This window comes from Hyperoodon ampullatus, assembly GCF_949752795.1.
Source record: "Hyperoodon ampullatus genome assembly, chromosome: 12".
Lineage (NCBI taxonomy): Eukaryota > Metazoa > Chordata > Mammalia > Artiodactyla > Ziphiidae > Hyperoodon > Hyperoodon ampullatus.
Window position 1 is genome coordinate 1013747 of NC_136925.1, and position 20933 is coordinate 1034679.

General features: G+C 37.7%; 1 protein-coding gene across 5 annotated transcripts in view; it reads right to left on the minus strand.

The window, feature by feature from the left end:
- Window positions 1-20933, minus strand: part of DOP1A (DOP1 leucine zipper like protein A) — a gene marked incomplete at its 5' end in the record, with an annotated part of 94783 nt that overhangs the window by 10648 nt on the left and 63202 nt on the right. For 4 of the 5 annotated variants that reach the window (XM_079716762.1, XM_079716760.1, XM_079716761.1 and 1 more), the window contains 13 exons: window positions 378-439; window positions 587-736; window positions 994-1103; window positions 1938-2017; window positions 2191-2335; window positions 2489-2555; window positions 6812-6916; window positions 8082-8137; window positions 10907-11041; window positions 15818-15943; window positions 17358-17540; window positions 17647-17758; window positions 18908-20897. In XM_079716762.1, the coding sequence (XP_079572888.1) occupies window positions 378-439; window positions 587-736; window positions 994-1103; window positions 1938-2017; window positions 2191-2335; window positions 2489-2555; window positions 6812-6916; window positions 8082-8137; window positions 10907-11041; window positions 15818-15943; window positions 17358-17540; window positions 17647-17758; window positions 18908-20897 (3321 nt within the window). The remainder of the gene's footprint in view (window positions 1-377; window positions 440-586; window positions 737-993; window positions 1104-1937; window positions 2018-2190; window positions 2336-2488; window positions 2556-6811; window positions 6917-8081; window positions 8138-10906; window positions 11042-15817; window positions 15944-17357; window positions 17541-17646; window positions 17759-18907; window positions 20898-20933) is intronic. The other variant, XM_079716763.1, reaches the window with a different exon arrangement.

Here is a 20933-nt window from a genome sequence, read left to right on the forward strand (position 1 = left end):
TTAACCACTGGACTGCCAGGGAAGTCCCCAGAGCCCCAGGATTTAGAGGGAGCTGTTTGCTAGGTTTGCTCCTATTGCCTGCCTTTCTCGGCCTCCCTGTCAGCCTTTCATTCGTTCAGTGATTACTTACTGAGTGCCATGTTCTATGTTATGTGCTGAGGAAACAGTTTGGAGACAAATTTGACATGGCCAAATAGTTTTACTTATTATTTATCAACTATGTTGTCCTTTTTAAGTTTTAACATTATGTTCCTATCGGGTACTAAATATAACTTGACAAAGAGCTAATTCAACAGTTTCTAGAAAAGAGCAAAGTAAATACGAATGGATCCTGTACAGGAAAGACACTGCTTAGGTTGTCACCCCACAATACTCACTCATCAAATCTCTAAATGTCGTCTTATCATGTGTCATCAGATTGTCCATAATTGCTCTCCAACTGAAAGAGACAAGGATTATGATATGTAAATAAGATTTTGTTGTTGTTTATTATTATTAAAAAAGTGTTCTACTTTGCAGATGGTAGTTGATTTCAACAGACTTTGTGAGGTGCATTATCATGTTGAGTAGAAGCAAGGTGACTTACTGATTAACACAAGAGGCATCCATCTGAAAGAAGCTGGGATCCATAAAGAGGTCAAAGGCTTCTTTTTTCCAAGCTCTCCGTGTGTACTGATACCCACTAAGGCTGCTAAGCAGCTGGACACAGGCTCGATAACTAGGGCCATTATGTGCACTAGAAGGAAGGAAAACCACTGTAACCTGTATGTTATACTTTAATCACCATATTACGTTACACCTAAGTGTTCACATTTACCTAAAGCACTGATGGGAAATAGAAAGCACTATAAGAGAAATAATTTTTTTATCACTATAATTCAAGGTAAAAATAAAGTCATTTTGTGGTAATGCCAAAAATGGCAATAAAGGAACACAATTTATTTTTAACAGAGTATGAGTTAACTAACACAGCTAGTTAAATAATAATAGTACCTGTGATTTCGGAGGTAGGGCACAACATAATGCATAATATTTACAAGTAAAGGAATAACCCGTTCTTTTTCATCACTGTAGAAAACCATATCCAAAAGATGAGCCAAAACCTAAAAAAACGTTAAGAAATGAAATGGAACGTATAATCTGAGAGCTGAAGAGAGGTGGTTTTCAGTCTGTAAGAAAATCTAGAATACCTTAAAATTAGAAAAACCTAAAATCAAATCTCCCTAAGCCATTTTTACATGAATGGTTTCTGCCACAATTTGCGGTTTTTTCCATTATAACTACAGGAAATAAATATGGGCAAATTTTACTCTTTCTAACCAAGACAGGGAAGAAGAGAAAAAGAGAGGTTAAGAACCTTCCAATGTGACAGTGAGTAAACAGCAAATTTAAGACTAGAAACTCAGTATTCCCTTCCCCTGACTGGGTTACGAGGTGGCCTGGGAAAAACCCAACCACATGAATTGAGCTGCAACTCTGTCAGTTTGGTCTTAGTCACACTGTGCTCATCTCTCTCTGTAACCACATCTGTGGAGGGGAAACAAAAATGCCCGGATAACAGGGTATAAAAGAGAGCATGTCAGAGAATGTATATAAAAATGTTTGGTAAACTGTAAATGCTTTGTAGTGGCAAGCATCATCATACCACTTCCACCCTTCCCTACCACACTGTGATACAAAAGCACTTATCATTTTTAAAAAGTACACTTTTAAAAAACAGTGCATGGGGGGAGCAATATCTAAAGTTATTATCACTAATATTTAACAAACTACTAACCTGAATACAAAGTCAAAACTTTATTTTATATAGTGATTTCTTAAAGTACAAGACAGTTTTTCAAATTAAAATCTTCTCTGTAAGAATTACTTGCTAATATTTAATTGTGAAACTGTTTACTTGAAAGTTCATGTGAAAAAACCCGATACTGTTCATTTACCTCAGAGAGTAATGTCAATGCATGGACACTATATACAGAAGGTGTTATGTTTGAGGTTTCCATTGTAGGTGATAACATATCTAAGTAAGAGAAAAGACAGGTAAAGATATGGTTAGGTTTTTTTCCCACTGAAAAAAGCTACCTGCTAAACACAAGAAAAGAGATGATTTTACTGTACTTACAGTGCTGACTGCAATAAATTCTTAGTGAATAGATGCCTACAAATATAAACTTAAATGTCTGAGATCAATACCTTCAACATCAGATTCCAAATTGGTTCCATCTACCATTATTTTGGGAGAAGGTTTAACTTCAAGATTTCGCCGCAGCCATGTTGTCTGTTCCAAAGAAGAACCAGCGATTGCACCGATCGCATCCACTATTTTATGAGTCACATCCTGAAGAAACAAGGATAACCCATTATATCTAAGTATGTCCACAGGCGCAAACACAAAACTTCACAGGTGAGCTTATCTGACTTCCCCATTTTAGACTTGAGGTACTGAGAAACACAGAGTTTGGGCAACAGCTCTCAATTCAGAATGACTTACCTGGAGGTCTCTTTGGTCTTTTTTATTTTCCAAACTAGGGTTTTTCATAATAAACTCATTCAAAACCCTAAAAGGACCAAAGAAAAAAACAAACAGGAAATATTAGTGTAAAGAAAATGATGCAATCTAATTTTTCACAGTGAGCAAGTGGTTTTGTGGCCTGAATTTCTATTTTAAATGTTTAATGAATGTATGTATATATGGATATCCTATGACTCAGGTGAAACGCATAAACATATGCATGAAAGACCTGTACAAGGATGTCTATAACAGCATTATTTGTAAAATCCAAAACAGGAAAGAACCCAAATGTCCAGCAACAGAAGAGATAAATTGTGGCATATTCATACAATGAAACACCAAACAGCAATGAAAAGGAATAAATTATAGCTACATGAAATTACGTGGATAAATTTTATAAACATATGTTGTATGAATGAAGTAGACACAAAAGAAAATATTTATATATAATTATTATTCAAAACAAGACAAAATTTATCTGTGTTGTTAGAAGTCAGAACAGCGGTTTATCTTGGGGTGAAGGGAAAGGACAGTAATTGGGAGGGGACCTGAGGGGACATGTGATGTCTTATTTCTTAATTTAGGTTTGTGGTTGAACAGTTGGTATGTTCACTTCATAATAACTTGTGGAGTTGTATGCTTATAATTTGTATGTTTTCTGTATGTGTTTTATACATCAACAAAAAATTTTAAAAATACCCCAAATCCCACCAATCTTAAATTGTAATATAAAAATGGTTTCTTGTGTGTGTGTATGTGTGTGTATAGATAGACAGGTATAAAAGATTAAAAATACTTCATGAATGGAAAAAAGTCCATTTCCAATGTTTGCTAAAATTCCATTCAATATTTACCTTGACTTGCTTTTATTAAGATAAATTATATGTATAATTATTTCCAAACTAATATGAAAAGTGATATTGAAGAGCAATCATATCAATTTCTATTTTATAATTAGGAATTTTTAAAGGATCAGTGGAATGGTTGGGGGAAAAAATAAGCCATCAGAAATTTAAAAAGGGAATTTTCTAGTATAACTGAAAATGACCAACTTTTAATTTAAACACTCAGAAGATAACACACATTGAGAAGGAGGTAGGATCCTTTATTATCTGAGAAACAAGAAAGAAAGAAAAAAACAGGTGAGGAAACAGTAAATCTTGTGGAGGAGAAGCTACAAGTCATAATAGATGGCTTTAATTTTTAATGAAATCAGCCAGCAGGATATTTGGTGATGATTCAAAGAACTGTCCATATATTCCCTCTTTGAGCCTTAGAACATTTCATTGGTAGGTAAGGCAGGTACTGTTATTCCTGACAGGCGGGAAAATAGTGTTGGAGAAGTTTACTGATGTACCCAGGGTGCCAGAGATGAGGGTTAGGACTAGAGATCAGAAGATAAGAACCAGAAATCTTCACGAGAACGTTGAGTTCCAGTGTTTATGGTTATCTGTCATCACTAAAAATTATCATACACACTAGTTATCTTAATATTTGATCCAGGAATTGCAGACATTGAGTCCACTGCTCTTTTCATTACACCTTCAATGTCTAAAACTCCTTCAGCTTTCTGGTTTAGAAGATAGACAGCACGAGGGTCTAGGGGTCATGGTGACCCCTGATGTTCTTGACAGGATTGCTAGCTCACTGTGGCCGGGCTGGGCTCCCGGTGTTACTCTGCTTCTGCAGGCTGATCTACTCTCCTCCAGCTCTCACCACTGTCTCTCCACCCCTTCTCTGCTTCCTGGTGGAAGACTACACTCCTACATTTACCAGGACACTTGAGGCCATTTTACTAAAGAGCCCTCACGTTCCCTCCCCTCCACTTCAAAATTTTCTAGACCACTGCTTGCCAAACCAGAATCACCAGTTTTCTCAAGGACAACAGAGAAGCTAAGTCTGTGTATATAGATCCTGACAACTACCCATTTAAAATCACCATCAGAGGGCTTCCCTAGTGGTGCAGTGGTTAAGAATCCACCTGCCAATGCAGGGGACACGGGTTCGAGCCCTGGTCCGGGAAGATCCCACATGCCGCGGAGCAACTAAGACCATGAGCCACAGCTACTGAGCCTGCGCTCTAGAGCCCATGCTCCACAAGAGAAGCCACTGCAATGAGAAGCCCACGCACCGCGAAAAAGAGTGGCCCCCGCTCGCCTCAACTAGAGAAAGCCCGCACAGCAACAAAGACCCAACGCAGCCAAAAATAAAATTACCATCAGAGCTACAGGGGTTGAACAGAAGGTCAAAGTTCTTTGCACTTGGTTGAATTTACATCCATCCAGCGTGATAACATGTGGACTGTGTGAGGTTATGTAACCCAGGTTGGGGAAAAGTGTATTCCCTTTCCTTCCCCTCTTCTGTCTTAAGCAGTCCTTTTCAAACTTTAGGGTGTACTCAAATCACTTGAGACTTGTTAAAATGCAGATTCTGATTCGGTGGTCTGGGGCGGAGACTGAGACTCTACATTTCTAACAAGCTCCCAGGTGACTCCAGTGCTGCTGGTTGAAGGATCAACCTTTGAGTAGCAAAGTCTTAGAGAAGATGCAGCAGGACTTCCCTGGTGGTGCAGTGGTTAAGACTCCGTGCTCCCAATGCAGGGGGCCCAGGTTTGATCCCTGGTCAGGGAACTAGATCCCACGTGCATGCTGCAACTAAGGAGCCCGCCTGCCGCTACTAAGACCTGGCACAACCAAATAAATAAATAAATAAATTTAAAAAATGCAGCCTTCTTTCTCACTCCTACACCTGCCATTCCCTGGTCTCCATCCCCTCCCAGCTGCCTCTGGAATCTGGTGCTATCAAGGAGCACCCCCTGTCGCTACAATCTCCTGTCTAGCACTCTCCTCTTACACAACACTAATCATCGGCCAGGCACTATTCTAGGAATTTAACAAATATTAATTCATTTAATCCTAGTAACAACTTTATGAGGGCGGCACTATTATCGTGTCCATTTTACAGATGGAGAGGTTAATAACCTGCCCAAGGCCATACAGCAAAGAAGTAAAGGAGCTGGGATTTGAATCCAGGAAGAGTCTTTGCTGTTCACTACTCAACATCCTCAGGTCATCCTTACCATCAATGATGACTTTCAACTCACATTTCCTCCTGCTACCTTGTCAGTTCTCTTTCTTCTCATGATCACACATTCAAAGAATAATCCACACTTACTTTCTCACTCTACCCTTGCTGTGCTATCGTCTCACCAAACTCCTCTCTCCTAAATCACCAATCCTCTCCAAATCATCAGTAAATACAGCCTCTTATTATATAGATCCTCTTCCTTAATCTTTCTGAGGGGGTTAGCCATGCCCTCTTAAATCCTCTGCTTCTAGAACACTGAATATGCCTGTTTTCTTCTAACTTTCTGATGTTTCAATGTTTGCTTTTCTATCTCCTTTGCTGGCCCCCTTTCCTTCTTTTTTTGTCCTGTTATTTCAATCCCACCATCCACAGCCCACAAACTTGCTACCTCCCACGAGAAACCATTCCTAGTCCGTCTGCTTTTCCCTCTGGTCCGTTCTACTCCTAATTTGCCAGTCACGACCCTCCTCAAGACCTGCCACCACTCCCACCCGCCCCTGCCCAAGACCAAACTTCTTAATGAAAATGCAAAATCCTGCCCCCTTCTAGGTCCCATCTCCCTTTTCATCCACCCACCATTCCACTGCTGTGCCCTACTTCATAGCCAAACGAGACAAGGTACCTTGCCCAGCGTACCCCTCCCCTCCTGTTCCACAAAGGCTTTCTGCTCCTACCACCTCCATTCACTGAGCAAATGCTTCTTAGGGACATATTATGAACCAAGAATAATGGAGAGCCAAAGACAGACACTGCCTAGGACATCATGGTGCATGCAGTTAAGGGTGATTGGAATTTATCAAATAATCACACACGTTATTAACATAGATCAGGAAACAACATGACAGAGAGAAAATGACTCTTCCAAATCTTTTTATGTTTAGGGCCCTGAACTCAAATGACCCTCCTCTAGGAAGTTCCCCTTCAGCCATCTTACTCACCCTTTTACCCCACACTTTCTCCTAAGTGACTACGGTTGCAACAGCTTTATGTTAGCATATTTACATTTTCCACGTGTATAAACACACAATGTTCCCTCCGAATCCTCCCCCACCCCTTTTTTTTTTACTGGCCTCATATTATACATCTAGTTCTGTACCTTTGAGAATCCTATGAGAAGGTAGACGTCACACAGCCACCCAAAACATGTTATTCAGCAATCAGACAATGAACATTATTCTTTTATTTGAAATCATATTTTTAAATGAAATTGCTTACCCAAGTATAAGAAACTGCCCTGGGGCTGGAAGGCTCAATTGTATGGAGTCTTTCAGAAGTATCAACAATGATGCCCAGCTATCCACTAAACTGGGCACTGGAATTCTGCAAGATAAACATAACTTCTATATATAGAGAAAGCCAACATCAACTTGAATTTTCCCTATATTTCCCCAGTCTTTACCATATTTTCCTACTACTTTCTCTGAAACATTTCCTGAATTTTTATAGACTGTGATAGAACATTTCTAAAAGCTTTATATTTTCTACTAGTATTATATATAAAAAGAAAACCAAGCACACTGAAAATATCCAGTGTAAATTATTAGTCTGGAAATTCTGCTGTATAGAAATACCAATTTTTAATCACATGGACTCTCAAAAGTAAAATACAACTGCAATAAATCTCAGTTTAATTACTGCCACCATAGTTACCTACTCAATCCTATTCTCTCCACATCTCTCTTATATTGGCTCTTTTTCCTTCACCTATGAGTCTCTATCTCATCTAAGGGAGAGCCGTCAATCTATCCTGAATATCAATCACCTCTAGAGAAATTAAGATTATTACCTCTGTTTCCGGCTGACCTTAATTAACCCTCTGTTTCCGGCTGACCTTAACCGTAACTCCTCTCTATGTATCTAAATTCAGCTTTTAGGCAGTCCTTGCTCTAAATCACAACCAGTTTAACCTAACTTTATAAATGTTAATCATAGATCACAAACTGTTGCCAAGCTTGATGATTAAAATGGAAACTACCCTATAAGGGAGGATTAAGATTCAGGTTCTTAAGTAAGAAGTTTATCAAAACTCAAATCAACTAACTTCTGTTCAGTTGTCAGTTAAATGCAAAACTGGAATACCACAAAAAGAAGATATTTTCATATCATCATTCCTAACATTAAAAACAGATTAGATTACCATGTGTTCGCCTATATCAAAATAATGGATTTAGTGGCAGTAGGCATGGTTTCAAGAGTAGGATGTAGCTTTTCATTCATATTTAAATGATTTTCTTACAATTCACTGTTTTAATGTCCAGTGTATCTTTAATACACTTAGGTGTTTATGTTCGTAGGATTTGCATGACTGGGTCATTAAGAGACCAATGACCTTTATTAGTATATCTGTAAACAATGTTTTTCTGTTTCTACTATTAGGAAAAAAATAAGCAACTTCTTGAAAGAATTCAGGTGCTTTTCTCCTATATTTCCTAACTTTTATACATTGCTAAATGAAATGAGGAGAGATCCACATCAGTTATCTTACCTTTGAATATAAGCATAGAAAAACTGAAGCATGCAGACTTCCAGAGAAAGATGTTTCTATAAACAAAAGAAATCAGTTTTATAGTGAAGAAAAATGCTGCTGCCTTTCCTTTTCATAGTTGCAACTACTCTGTATTTTACTGCCAATTTTAAATTAAAAAATGAAAAGCAAACAAAATCAAACACTAGGTTGTCATAAAAACTACACAGCTCTCTTCCATGTAGTAGGGAAAACACAAAACAAAAGCTATTTAAAAAGTTGAAAATGGACAGAAGAAATCAAACTACTCTCAGTCCCCTGTCCCGACCCCATATCCGAAGTTGATACCCCAGTCATTACTTTTAATGATCCATTCACTCTGTAAGCATCAACACTATTTTTATTTTAATCAGCCTATGCTTGGCTGGGGCTATCAGAATTAGGCTGAAATTTTTTATGAAATGGGAATTTAAATCTATTTTACCACACGTTTCTGTTAAATTAGTGTAGTTGTCCCAAATTTGAACTAACTCCTAACAGCCTAAAATGTAATCTTTAACTAAAGGTAGTGCTGAGTGTAACATATAATAAAAAGAACACAACTGTCCTTAAAAATCAGTAACTGGCAAGAAAATAATACTGATGTCCACTGAAATTTACCAATTCATTACTTTTTAGTATGAACTATTCCCTTGAAAACTTCCCCTTTTACCATATAAAGAAAAATTCAGAATTTAGTATATTGAGAGCAGGGGGCGCAGCAGTTGAGAGGTGTAGAATTTGCTCTTATTTGTTTTTATATCCTTCACACTTAGCCCAATATCTCGGGCACAAGTAGATGCTCAAAATATTATGCTGAATTGAGCTTTCACATGCAAATTTAAAATTCTATCACAAATGCCCCAGAGGTGATTTCAGAAGAGTAAGGAGATTGTTAAAAAGTTAATAAGAGGATTAATCTCCAAAACATACAAGCAACTCATGCAGCTCAGTATCAAAAAAACAAACAACCCAATCCAAAAATGGGCAGAAGACCTAAAGAGACATTTCTCCAAAGAAGATATACAGATTGCCAACAAACACATGAAAGAATGCTCAACATCATTAATCATTAGAGAAATGCAAATCAAAACTACAATGAGATATCATCTCATACCGGTCAGAATGGTCATCATCAAAAAATCTACAAACAATAAATGCTGGAGAGGGTGTGGAGAAAAGGGAACCTTCTTGCACTGTTGGTGGGAATGTAAATTGATACAGCCACTATGGAGAACAGTATGGAGGTTCCTTAAAAAACTAAAAATAGAACTACCATACGACCCAGCAATCCCACTACTGGACATATACCCTGAGAAAACCATAATTCAAAAAGAGTCATGTACCACAATGTTCATTGCAGCTCTATTTACAATAGCCAGGACATGGAAGCAACCTAAGTGTCCATCGACAGATGAATGGATAAAGAAGACGTGGCACATATATACAATGGAATATTACTCAGCCATAAAAAGGAATGAAACAGAGTTATTTGTAGTGAGGTGGATGGACCTAGAGACTGTCATACAGAGTGAACTAAGTCAGAAAGAGAAAAACAAATACCATATGCTAACACATATATATGGAATCTAAAAAAAAAGAAAGAAAAAAGAAAAAAAATGATCAGAAGAACGTAGGGGCAAGACGGGAATAAAGATGCAGACCTACTAGAAAATGGACTTGAGGATATGGGGAGGGGGAAGGGTAAGCTAAGACAAAGTGAGAGTGGCATGGACATATATACACTACCAAATGTAAAATAGATAGCTAGTGGGAAGCAGCCGCATAGCACAGGGAGATCAGCTCGGTGTTTTGTGACCACCTAGAGGGGTGGGATAGGGAGGGTGGGAGGGAGGGAGATGCAAGACGGAAGAGATATGGGGACATATGTATATGTATAACTGATTCACTTTGTTGTAAAGCAGAAACTAACACACCATTGTAAAGCAATTATACTCCAATAAAGATGTTAAAAATAAATAAAATAAAATAAAATAAAAATAAACTCACAGTAGGAAAAAAAAGTTAATAAGGACACTGGCTATTCACACACGCAAGTAGTACACTCTTCAGGCAATAGAAAAAATAATTTAATATTTTCAGATATGTGTAATAATTCTTTTAAGGAAGTGATTAGGTCTATTTTGCCTTGGCTTAAAATCTAATTTTTCAGTTGGTAAATATTTTTTAAGAAAATAGGACCTCTTAGTGTTGCTGGAACAAAGAGCAAAAAAAGTAGAGAAGTCCATAACTTTATTAATTTGTAGACTTTTATGTCTGCCTAACTAGAGACAATGCATTGTGAATGGAGAGACTCCGTCATTCATTTTTTGGAAGCCCTTGCAAAGCACAGTTTGTACAGGGTCAAGAAATGACACTGACTAGAACTAAGGTTATGGCAAAATGTGGGGAGTTTACAGACTTGAGACATTCATTCTGAAGAGGATGCAGTAAGAAGCTGTGAAAAAGGCAACAACTGAGGTAAACAGACCTTGGGCTCTGGCTTCTGTGCTCTTCCTTTACATGACCAGAAAAATGTCACCTAAGAGTTTGGTCACACAGCCCCTAACTGCCTTAGATGTACACATGGAGAGCTACGAGCAGTGACCTGCCCTTCACTGGCCACAGGGATGGTCACAAGAGCAAGTCACTGCAGATACTGAGAATTGTTTATTAGGGCGATTCGAGGAACACATGCAGTCAGTTCTGCAATCCTTTTAAATAAGAGGATGTATTGTACAAAAAATATCTTGCCTACCAGGGTCATTTCTGAAATACAACTGTAAACAAATCAAAGTTCTTCTTACCTTGTCCTTGGCTATGGCTGGGGGCTGCTTTAAAACTTCTTTTACAGTCTGTATGACAGTTTCTGCTCTCATGACACTGATTGAACGAACCAGTTCTACTAGTAAAAGCTGTTCTTCACTGGCTGCAGGAATAACCTGGAGGACACATCATTGTATTCACTTATGTACGTGTATATTTAAGTCTTTTAAGACAAATCACAGAATCAAGAGAATATTTTATGGCCTCTTCTTTAGGTAAAATTTCTTTTTTTAATCAATATAATACCTGTACATCATTTCAAAAAATCAAATAGGACAAGAAGCCTTTTAAGACAAAATAGCAGTGCCCTCGCATTTCTCATGCCCCAAAGCAACAATGCTCAACTCTTAGCTCTTTTCTATCATTTCTGAGTAATATACACTGTTATTACTTTTCCTATTTCATAATATTTTCTTTAATTTTACACATCATCTACTGACTTCCTGCTTTAGAAGACAAAGGTTTAGCTCTCTCACACTTTTCTCCCTATGCTCCCAACATAGTTATGTCATAACTTCATTTAAATCAACATCTAGGGTTCACATGACTACTTAGGGTTATGCTGTGTATTATCACTGCCTGTCTTTTCTTGTACACGTTTTGTTTTCCCTAGAGTTAAACTGTTTTCTTTTGCCGATCTTTAAAACAGTTTTCATTATTCATTCCAATGATAAGGTTCAACGAGTTTAGAATAATAAAATAATTAGCCTCAAAGAAATATAATTGTTTTTAATTTAATTTAGTTTTTTTAAGGACTTCCACAAATAAACACTGGATATGATGAACTATGTATGCGCTTTCATTCATTTCAGAGTTGTTTATGATATGAAGAATTATTTATGTATATTTTGTATATAAATTTCCTCTTTTCACTAAAATCATGATGAAAAAAATAAAAGATGTATGAATAATTGTATATCAACCAGCAGATGGATGAAATAAATGAATATACATCAATGGAAAGTAATACAATGCCCGTATTCATAATATTTTATATGTAAATGTGTTTAAAAATCTGATAGTATATACAAGAAAACATGGTTATCATTAAGCAGTATGACTTCAGTTGGATTTGTCTACCTTTATAAAAAAAAACTTCCTTAATTGTCACAATGTGTTTAATAGAAGTGTGTGTGCACATACACGTGCATTTGTGTCTCTGCACTATTTTTGTTTGCTTGGTTTTCTCTATCACATGTTCATCCACAAACATGCCAAAGACGGTAAATGTCCTGTAATTGTGTATTCAAAAACATCAGATAATTAATCTCTCTACCTTCTACTTGGGTTGGTACTCTCTAGGCTTGCTATACAGTATCATCTTGATATCTCTCCTGTGACCATTGGTCTTAAAGATTCCCTTTCCTTTTCTTCTGTGTCGGAACTCCTATTTCTTGGATCCCACGTTGCCTTCTTTCTTGTTTTTTTCCTCCTCTGGTGGAGGTACATCTTACAATAGCTGAGAAAGGGTGAATTGATCAAATTTTTTTTGTTTTTTTGAGACATTTCATGGTCAAAACTCACTTGAGTGACAGTTTGGCTCAGTTAGAATTATAGATTGAAACTAATTTTCCCATCATAATTTCTAGTGCTGCTGTTGACAAGTCTTATCATTATCCCATTGAATATGACCAGTATTTTCTCTTTAGAAGACTGTCAGATCTCCTTTTTATCTTCAGTGTTTTGAAATTACTTGCTGATCTTTGTGTAGACATATCTCTTTTTACAGTGCCTGCAGAAACTCATTTCCTTCATTTCTGCGGAATTTCCTTGTACCATTTCTTAGATACTTTTCTTCCCTCATTTTTTCTATTCCTTCTTTCTTCAAAAAGATATTGAGCCTCCGGTATCATTTCCCTAATTTTTAAATCTCCTTTCATCTATTTTCCATATCTCTAAATTTACATTCTATATTTGGTATTTATCTACTTTCACTTTCCAACCCTTATAAGTGATTTTGTTTTGCTTCTGCTATAAAAATTTTTAACATTCAAGATAATTTAAAAATCTTGCAATAGTCTTTCTTATAATCTCTTCTTATTTCATGGATGCAATATGGTTTTTACCTCTTGAAGGACATTACTATTATTTACATTTTCTTCTGTTACCTGCATTGTTTCTTTTGACTTTCTTTATTTAGTTGTTTTGGTCTTTGTGTAATTTTTTGAGACTTTCTTCATATGACTTGGCTCTCTATCAATTTTAAATGTGAGTGATAATAATATAACTATATATATATATTTACAGAGTGCTTATTAAGTGCTGTGCATTGGTAAGTGCCATATATATATTTTTCCTTCTTCCCTTCCTCCCTCTCTCTCTCTCTCTCACTTTCTGATTCTCACAACCCCATGAAGTAGTATTGCTACCCTGAAGAAGTCATATAGTTAGTGAGTGGAGAAGTCAATATTTGAACCCCAGAGATCTGGTTTCAAAGTCTGCAGTCTTAACAACTATGCTACTATTGCCTTTCAAAAAGAAAGTAAAACATGATGGGAACTCATGCAGGACTACTGGATAGGTGGGCCTTCCTGTGTGGTGATAGTAGCCTAGTTTGTTTTTGCTAGGAGACTCAAAAACTTCAGTAGCTATAGATCTTTTTTCTTGGTCAGGTCATTTTCCTAGAGAGGAATCCTCCAGACTCCTACCTGAGGGACATAATAGCTTCCTGCCATCTCACTGGGGTGAGGGTGATTCCCATTTTTCAAAATGTAGACTTTTGAATGCTGGTTTCAGCATGAAGTCTAATTTCTACTTGTGTCAACCTTATGCCCTTGAGTCAAGAGCCCCTCTTTTTAAAAAATAATTAATTAATTAATTTTTGGTTGTGTTGGGTCTTTGTTGCTACGATCAGGCTTTCTCTAGTTGTGGTGAGCGGGGGCTTCTCTTTGTTGTGGTGCATGGGCTTCTTATTGCAGTGACTTCTCTTGTTGTGGAGCACGGGCTCTAGGCGTGTGGGCATCAGCAGTTGTGGTGCGTGGGCTCAGTAGTTGTGGCTTGAGGGCTCTAGAGTACAGGCTCAGTAGTTGTAGCACATGGGTTTAATTGCTCTGCAGCATGTGGGATCTTTCTGGACCAGGGCTTGAACCCATGTCCCCTGCATTGGCAGGTGGATTCTTAACCACTGCACCACCGGGTAAGCCCAAGAGCCTCTCCTGATAAACTCTTCACAAAGTAAACTTGACTCCAGTCTCCTGATGGGACAGGGTAAGAGAAGTGGGTGGTTGGTTGCTTGGGTTGGGAAAAAGGGATCTATAAACTCTCCATCAGTCTTCCAGATTTCAGCCCCATCCTAACTCTCTGCCTTTAAGAAGTACCTGATACTTCTGCTTCCAGAAACTGTCTATAGTTTTACAGTGGGAATTGATCCCCTTCTTGCAGCACCTTAGTAGAGCAGAGAAGCTGATACTGATATCTAAGTCAATTACAACTCAGACATGTGTTTTTCATCTTGCAAAATTTTGTTGACTCTTATTTTTTTGTGGTGACCTCTCCCAATTTTTTTGTCATTGTGGGTTTTGCCATTTAAAATTTTTTTACTCTCATTTTTGGGAAAAAAACAGAGAAAAATGCATGTGTTCAATATGCCATATTAAACCACGTGTGCTTGACTGATTTTAAATAGTCTAGGATCTCAGTTCTGTCCAATGTAATAACTACTACTGAATCCTCACATGCAAAATGTCATATAAGTGGGAATGTTAATTTCTATTACTTTAGATATGTCAGCCTATATGTAATGTGAAATCAGCACAAAAATAACAGATTAGAAACCTTTAGCTGGACAAATCATATATCTTATGGGAACATAAATTATTTAATAGCCTTAGTATTCTAATGAGTTAGTATTTATATCCAATACAGAACACTTTTTTGAGCTTTTCTTCTTTTCAGATTAAAAAAAAATTTATCGGGGCTTCCCTGGTGGCGCAGTGGTTGGGAGTCCGCCTGCCGATGCGGGGGACGTGGGTTCGTGCCCCGGTCCGGGGGGATCCCACGTGCCGCGGAGCGGCTGGACCCGTGAGCCGTGGCCGCTGGGCCTGCGCGTCCGGAGCCTGTGCTCCGCAACGGGAGAGGCCGCGGCAGTGAGAGGCCCGCGTGCCGCAGAAGAAAAGAAAAAAAAAAAAAAATTTATCTATTAATTTCATTTATTTTTGGCTGCATCAGGTCTTAGTGGCGGCACGTGGGATCTTGTTGTTGCAGCGCGCAGGCTTCTCTCTAGTTGTGGCGTGTGGGTTTCTCTCTAGTCGTGGCGCGTGGGTTTCTCTCTAGTCGTGGTGCACGGGCTCCAGAGCATGTGGACTGTGTAGTTGCGGCATATGGGCTCTCTGGTTGTGGTGTGTGGGCTTAGTTGCCCCGTGGCATGTGGGATCTTAGTTCCCCAACCAGGGATCGAACCCGCATCCCGTGCATTGGAATGTGGATTCTTAAGCACTGGACCACCAGTGAAGTCCAAGAACACTTTTTTGAGCTTTCAAACCCACAAAGCAACAAAATTTTCACATACATAATCCAAAGACAACATATGAATTACATTTAGAAATGATTTAAGTGGTCACATTGTAATGAAAAACTAGTCAAGATGAAAATTTCTCTCCATATTCTTGCTCTGTACCTTGAATGACTATCATTTAAAAAACACATTGTATTATATTACAATCTCTATGTAAAATACAGCTACAGTTTTAATATCACATTAATTACTTGTCTTCACATAAAATATCTTTTATATTTATTTAAGAAATTTAGGCAATATATCATTATCTAAACCTGTACACAAACTTGTTGCCTTTCCACCACCCACCCTATCCCAGCCCCACTGCAACTAATGGAGAATTGAAAATCAGCATGTGCTCACCATATGCTTACCAAATGAAAAGACAAATACATACCTTGGTCCTAGTGGTGGTTTTGCTCTGTCTTCTTTCATTCCATACAAAGGCGATGGCAGCCATAAAGTGAACACCATGATTCATTGAAATGGGCCCCAATAATTCTAGGATCTGCTGTCTCAAGTTCTAAAAAAATTTAAGCAAATGACAGTGAATTAAAAATTATGAAGCATTAATAACTGGATTGCACTTTTAGTTTTTCTTCAAATAATATACAGAACTTGTATGTTTTACTACCTAAATAATGGTAGAGGAAACTTTAATAGTGTTAAGAGATGCAACCATGGTCATTTTAATTCAAAAGTTAAAAAAAAAAACCCCTATAATAGTTTAATCCAAACATCAGGACTTAAATAAAATTTTCTAATGATTTCCACCCTTCCCCCGCAGTGCCCAGTGTGCTCCCATGACTCCCAGATCTAGGAAGTCAGGTCTAGGAGCAAGATTAGGTAATTGAGGGATATCCATTTGACAACCTGCCATAGCATAACATGCTTTTAAACATTCACATAATTTCCCTCTAAATATAAAGTAGAAAATTTGGAAAATACCTAAGAGTATAAGAAGAAAAACACTTTTTAAAAATCAACCATTAACCTCATCATATTAAGATAATCACTATTAACACGTGAATTTTCATTATTCCTTTTTCTGCAGATAAATTTTTTTTACATAATTAGAAATACAATATTTGTTTAATTATGTAACATCCCTGTTTCACTAAACTTTTAAGCACTTTCCATCCACTAAGAATTCTTCAAAACCACGACATTAGTGGCTACATAATGTAACACTGAACAGATAATTTATTTAATCATTCCCTTATTGTTTAGGATCTCTCTTTTTTCTGCCATTAAATAAGGCTATAATAAATATTTTATGTATGTATTTACATAATTTTGATTACCTTAGAATTCATTACTAAAGTAGATTACTAGGTCAAAGACTATGAAACTTATTTAAAGATCTCTGTACATATTGCTAAACTGTTTTCCAGGAGAGATTTGCATATTAAAATGTCAGCTTGAAATGCCCTAAAAAAAGGAACAAAGTTATAATATGTATGAATGAACCTCAAAAATATTATGTCACATGAAAGAAACTAGATACAAAAGACCAAATAATGTATAATTCCATTTACAGGAAATGGCCAGAAAAAGCAAATCAATGTAGAGAAAACAGATTAGTGGTTGATTGTGGTTAGGGATGGGAACCGAGGGGCTGCAGATGGGCATGAGGCATCTTTCTGTGGTGAGGGGTATGCTCAAACATTAGGTTGTGGTGACAGTACTATAGCTCTGTAAATTTACTAAAAAACCAAACAAAAACACAAACATTGAATTATATATGCTTAAAAAGGGTGAATTTTGTGTTATGTCATCTCAATAAAACGGTTAAAAAATTACTTGATAACTAATTACACAATCCATGCAGAGTATCATAAATACTACTCAAATTATTCACAAATTCAGAACATAATCTTTGGGAGAATCCTCAAATAGCCTCTCGAGCACCAAGGATGAAGTGTGAATTATCTAACCTTTGTGGCTCCAAGATTAATAGTGGTAACAGAGGCGGATGCAGCAATGGTTATCTTTTCCGAAGAATCGGCCTGATGCAGTACGCTCCAAAGAAGTGTCACAGAGGACATGATCATGTGAAGGATCGAGAGGATTCCACTGCGGGCTTCGAACAGGTGTTTCTGGTCTACGTTGACCAAAAGCTATTAAAGTTGGGGGAAGAAAATGTATCACTTCCTGAGGTTTACAAATGGGACTTATTAGGCCTCATGATCTTTCAAAAGCAGTCAAATATTTGTGCAGTCTTACTTGGTGATACTGTGTAGTAGGGTCCAACAAACAGTAGTGGATAATGGCTGTGATCCCTTCCAAAAGGGTAAGAATCATATCTGGTGGAATAATTGATGCCATCCACAGAGGCCTGAAATAAAATGTATCCATTTGAACACAAGTTCTGTGAAAGAGAAGTTTGTGTTTTATCAGTAGTAAATGTCCAGCATGTGACAGGCACACAGTAAGTGCTCAATAAATATTATATAAATAAATAAGTGAATAAATTAGGAGCTTTTATACCCTCATCTAATAAAATAAGTGAGTCACATTAAATGTCCTAAAGTTCTTTTTGGATAATAAATTCTACACAAAATAAATACAGCCAGTAAATCTCTAGCAACCATGTAATGGCAGGTATATCAATATTAAAGGATACAGGCAGTTTTCTTATATTTTATATCTAGTACCTGAGATTATACAGGAGATAAACCAGACACTAGTCTATTAAACATCTCGATAATTCTGACAGATTAATTTTGAACATGGCCTGGGGATACAGATAAAATTCGCCACCAAACTATGAAAATCCTAAACGAGAAGTAAAATCAGATGGGAAAAGAATTATTTGTAATTTTAAATTAATTTTAGTGTGAAATTAATTTGCACTTAGAAAACATATCAGATAAAACCAGGGAAACCCTTTGCTGAGCTTTCTATTACTTTTGCCAGCTCTGTTAAGAGCATCAAAATTAATTTCAGCTCTTAGGAGAAAAAAGTCCTGTTTATATATCCCTTCTGTTTTCCACTCCTGATTCTTTTGTTGATACTCTTCCTCAATGTTCTTCTTTATGAAACTAAGATACTGTTTGTAACCTAATATTAACCACTAATTTACTTCCCCAAATGGTTAGTGGTTATTTATTTATTTATTTATTTATTTATTTATTTATTTATTTTTGTGGTACGCGGGCCTCTCACTGTTGTGGCCTCTCCCATTGCGGAGCACAGGCTCCAGATGCGCAGGCTCAGCGGCCATGGCTCACGGGCCCAGCTGCTCCGCGGTATGTGGGATCTTCCCGGACCGGGGCACGAACCCGTGTCCCCTGCATCGGCAGGCGGACTCTCAACCACTGCGTCACCAGGGAAGCCCTGGTTAGTGGTTATTTAATAATAGTGGTTATTATTTAATAATAACCATTAATTTACTTCCCCAAGTTGCAACTGACTTACTAGATGATTAAGCAGTAATATATGTAAAAAAATGTTAATGACGACAAAATTAAAAATCAACCCTTACCTACTATCAGATAATCCTGTTTCATATTTGTACTGTTGAATTAGGTTATCTAGATTTCTGCAAAGCTGTAGCGTCACAGAAACAACCACTCTCTGTAGAACTTTTCCCATGTAAGGCAGAGTAGACGTGATTAAACCAATCCATTGTGGGTGCATCTTACAAGCACAGTGTTGATGTAAAGCTCGTATCACCGCACAGAGGAACATGCCTTGAGATGTGATTGGCTGGGCATGCAGATACTGAAGAGAGGTCATGGGCTGATGGGGATTGATGTGTTCCAGATCAGATACCACAAAATCAAAACCTGTTTCATTCTCTTCAGGGATAGTCATTACTCTGTGTTCTAGAACAATGAGTCTCTGAAGCACTTTAAGAAGCTGTGACTGGAGTGTGCTGCCATTGTCAAATTCATCTTCTGAGAAATTGATCAGGCTGTCCTCTGAGAAACCTTCTTCCACAGCAACCATGTTCTTACCTGCCATCTTTTCACTGTGCCATTTCTGTGCACTAAAGATAGATGATAGCAAACAGTGAAGAATCACTTTCTGAACTTTGCACTTAGATAACATGTCAGAGATAAAACTAGGGAAACCTTTTGCAGAGCTTTCTATGACTTTTGCCAGCTCAGTAAAGAGGAGTGTCAAAATTTCAATGCTCATCATCTGCATGTTTCGATTGCCTATTAAATCTTGTGACGTGACCTTGACATGAGTTGGGTAATGGCTACGCATATAATATAAGCAGAGGGAAATAAGGATTTCTATGTACATAGAACTCCGGAAGTTATGATTCGAGTCCACAGGAATGTGACTATAAAAATCTTTGCCCATAACAGAAATCCGGTGTCTGGCCAATAGATTCTGAAGCAGAGACAACTGAGGAGTATATGCATTATTTACACTAGTGGTTGAAATGGCATTTACAAAAGCAATGGGGTTAGTTTTCAAGATGGCCTTGATGGCAGAAAAAGCGTACAGAGTCCTTGATGAATCATACAACTGGAGATACAAAAGCACATGTTGATAGAGTGGATGGATGTTGAAATTGGGAGATCTCCGTGATCCTGGAGAACCCATGTCACTCTCGATTTCAGAAATTTCCCCCTCTCCACAGCTGTACCAGTTCTCTAAATCCAGACCATCACTAAAGAAGACACTGGTTTGTTTGAGTTTTTCATTTGAAGTTTTTTTCTTGTCATCATCCTTTTTTCGGGCAAGTTTTACTTTAGGTTTTGCTCCTGGTTGTTTACCTGACTCCTTAACAATTGTTTCTTTCTCTGAGACTTTTTCTGATAATTTTTCTTTGAAGCTGAACTGAATACTACTGTGACTTCTCTGTCTAGATCTGGTTTCTGCAGAAGCAACAGAAGAGTCATGGAACATCTGCGTGGCTCCTGAAATACAAGGTGAGGAGCTATTTCTGGAGATTCCGTTTGGCACACGCTCACAGCCTTCCTCTGCAGACACAGACAAAAACTGAGAATGTTCATTACTCGGCAAAGCAATCTGACTCTGCTGAGTGGACTGATCTTCACTTTTAATCATCTCCTCACCTGGATCTACATCATTGTCCTCTGGGGGCATACCTTCAACTTCTAACTGGGATGGCACTGATGCAGATTCTGCTTCGAGGCCACTTACGACTTTACGTATCAGGTCAAAGACTACCTGCTGAACTTCGTCATCTGGGGAGCCTGCGTTTGGCATCTGGGAAGCCTCCTGCACATTCACGTTTTCAGGGTCAACTTCGTAACTCAAGTTGTCCCCAGCAGAGGACTGAGAACATCCAGAGTCAGAACTCTGAAGTGTTTCTATCTGTTGGTCTGGAAGATCAAAATCAGATACCACCATTGGAATTGTCTCACTGCTGGTACTTAGAAGGGACAGTCTGTCACTTAATGGGTTAACAGTAAGACTGAAGTTCTCTATTTCATCCATGGTAAGCGTCTTTTCACCATTTCCTGTCGATGCAATGAGTTGTACTTGGCTTACTGGCATATGAGAAAAAGAGTAAAGGAAAAATATAA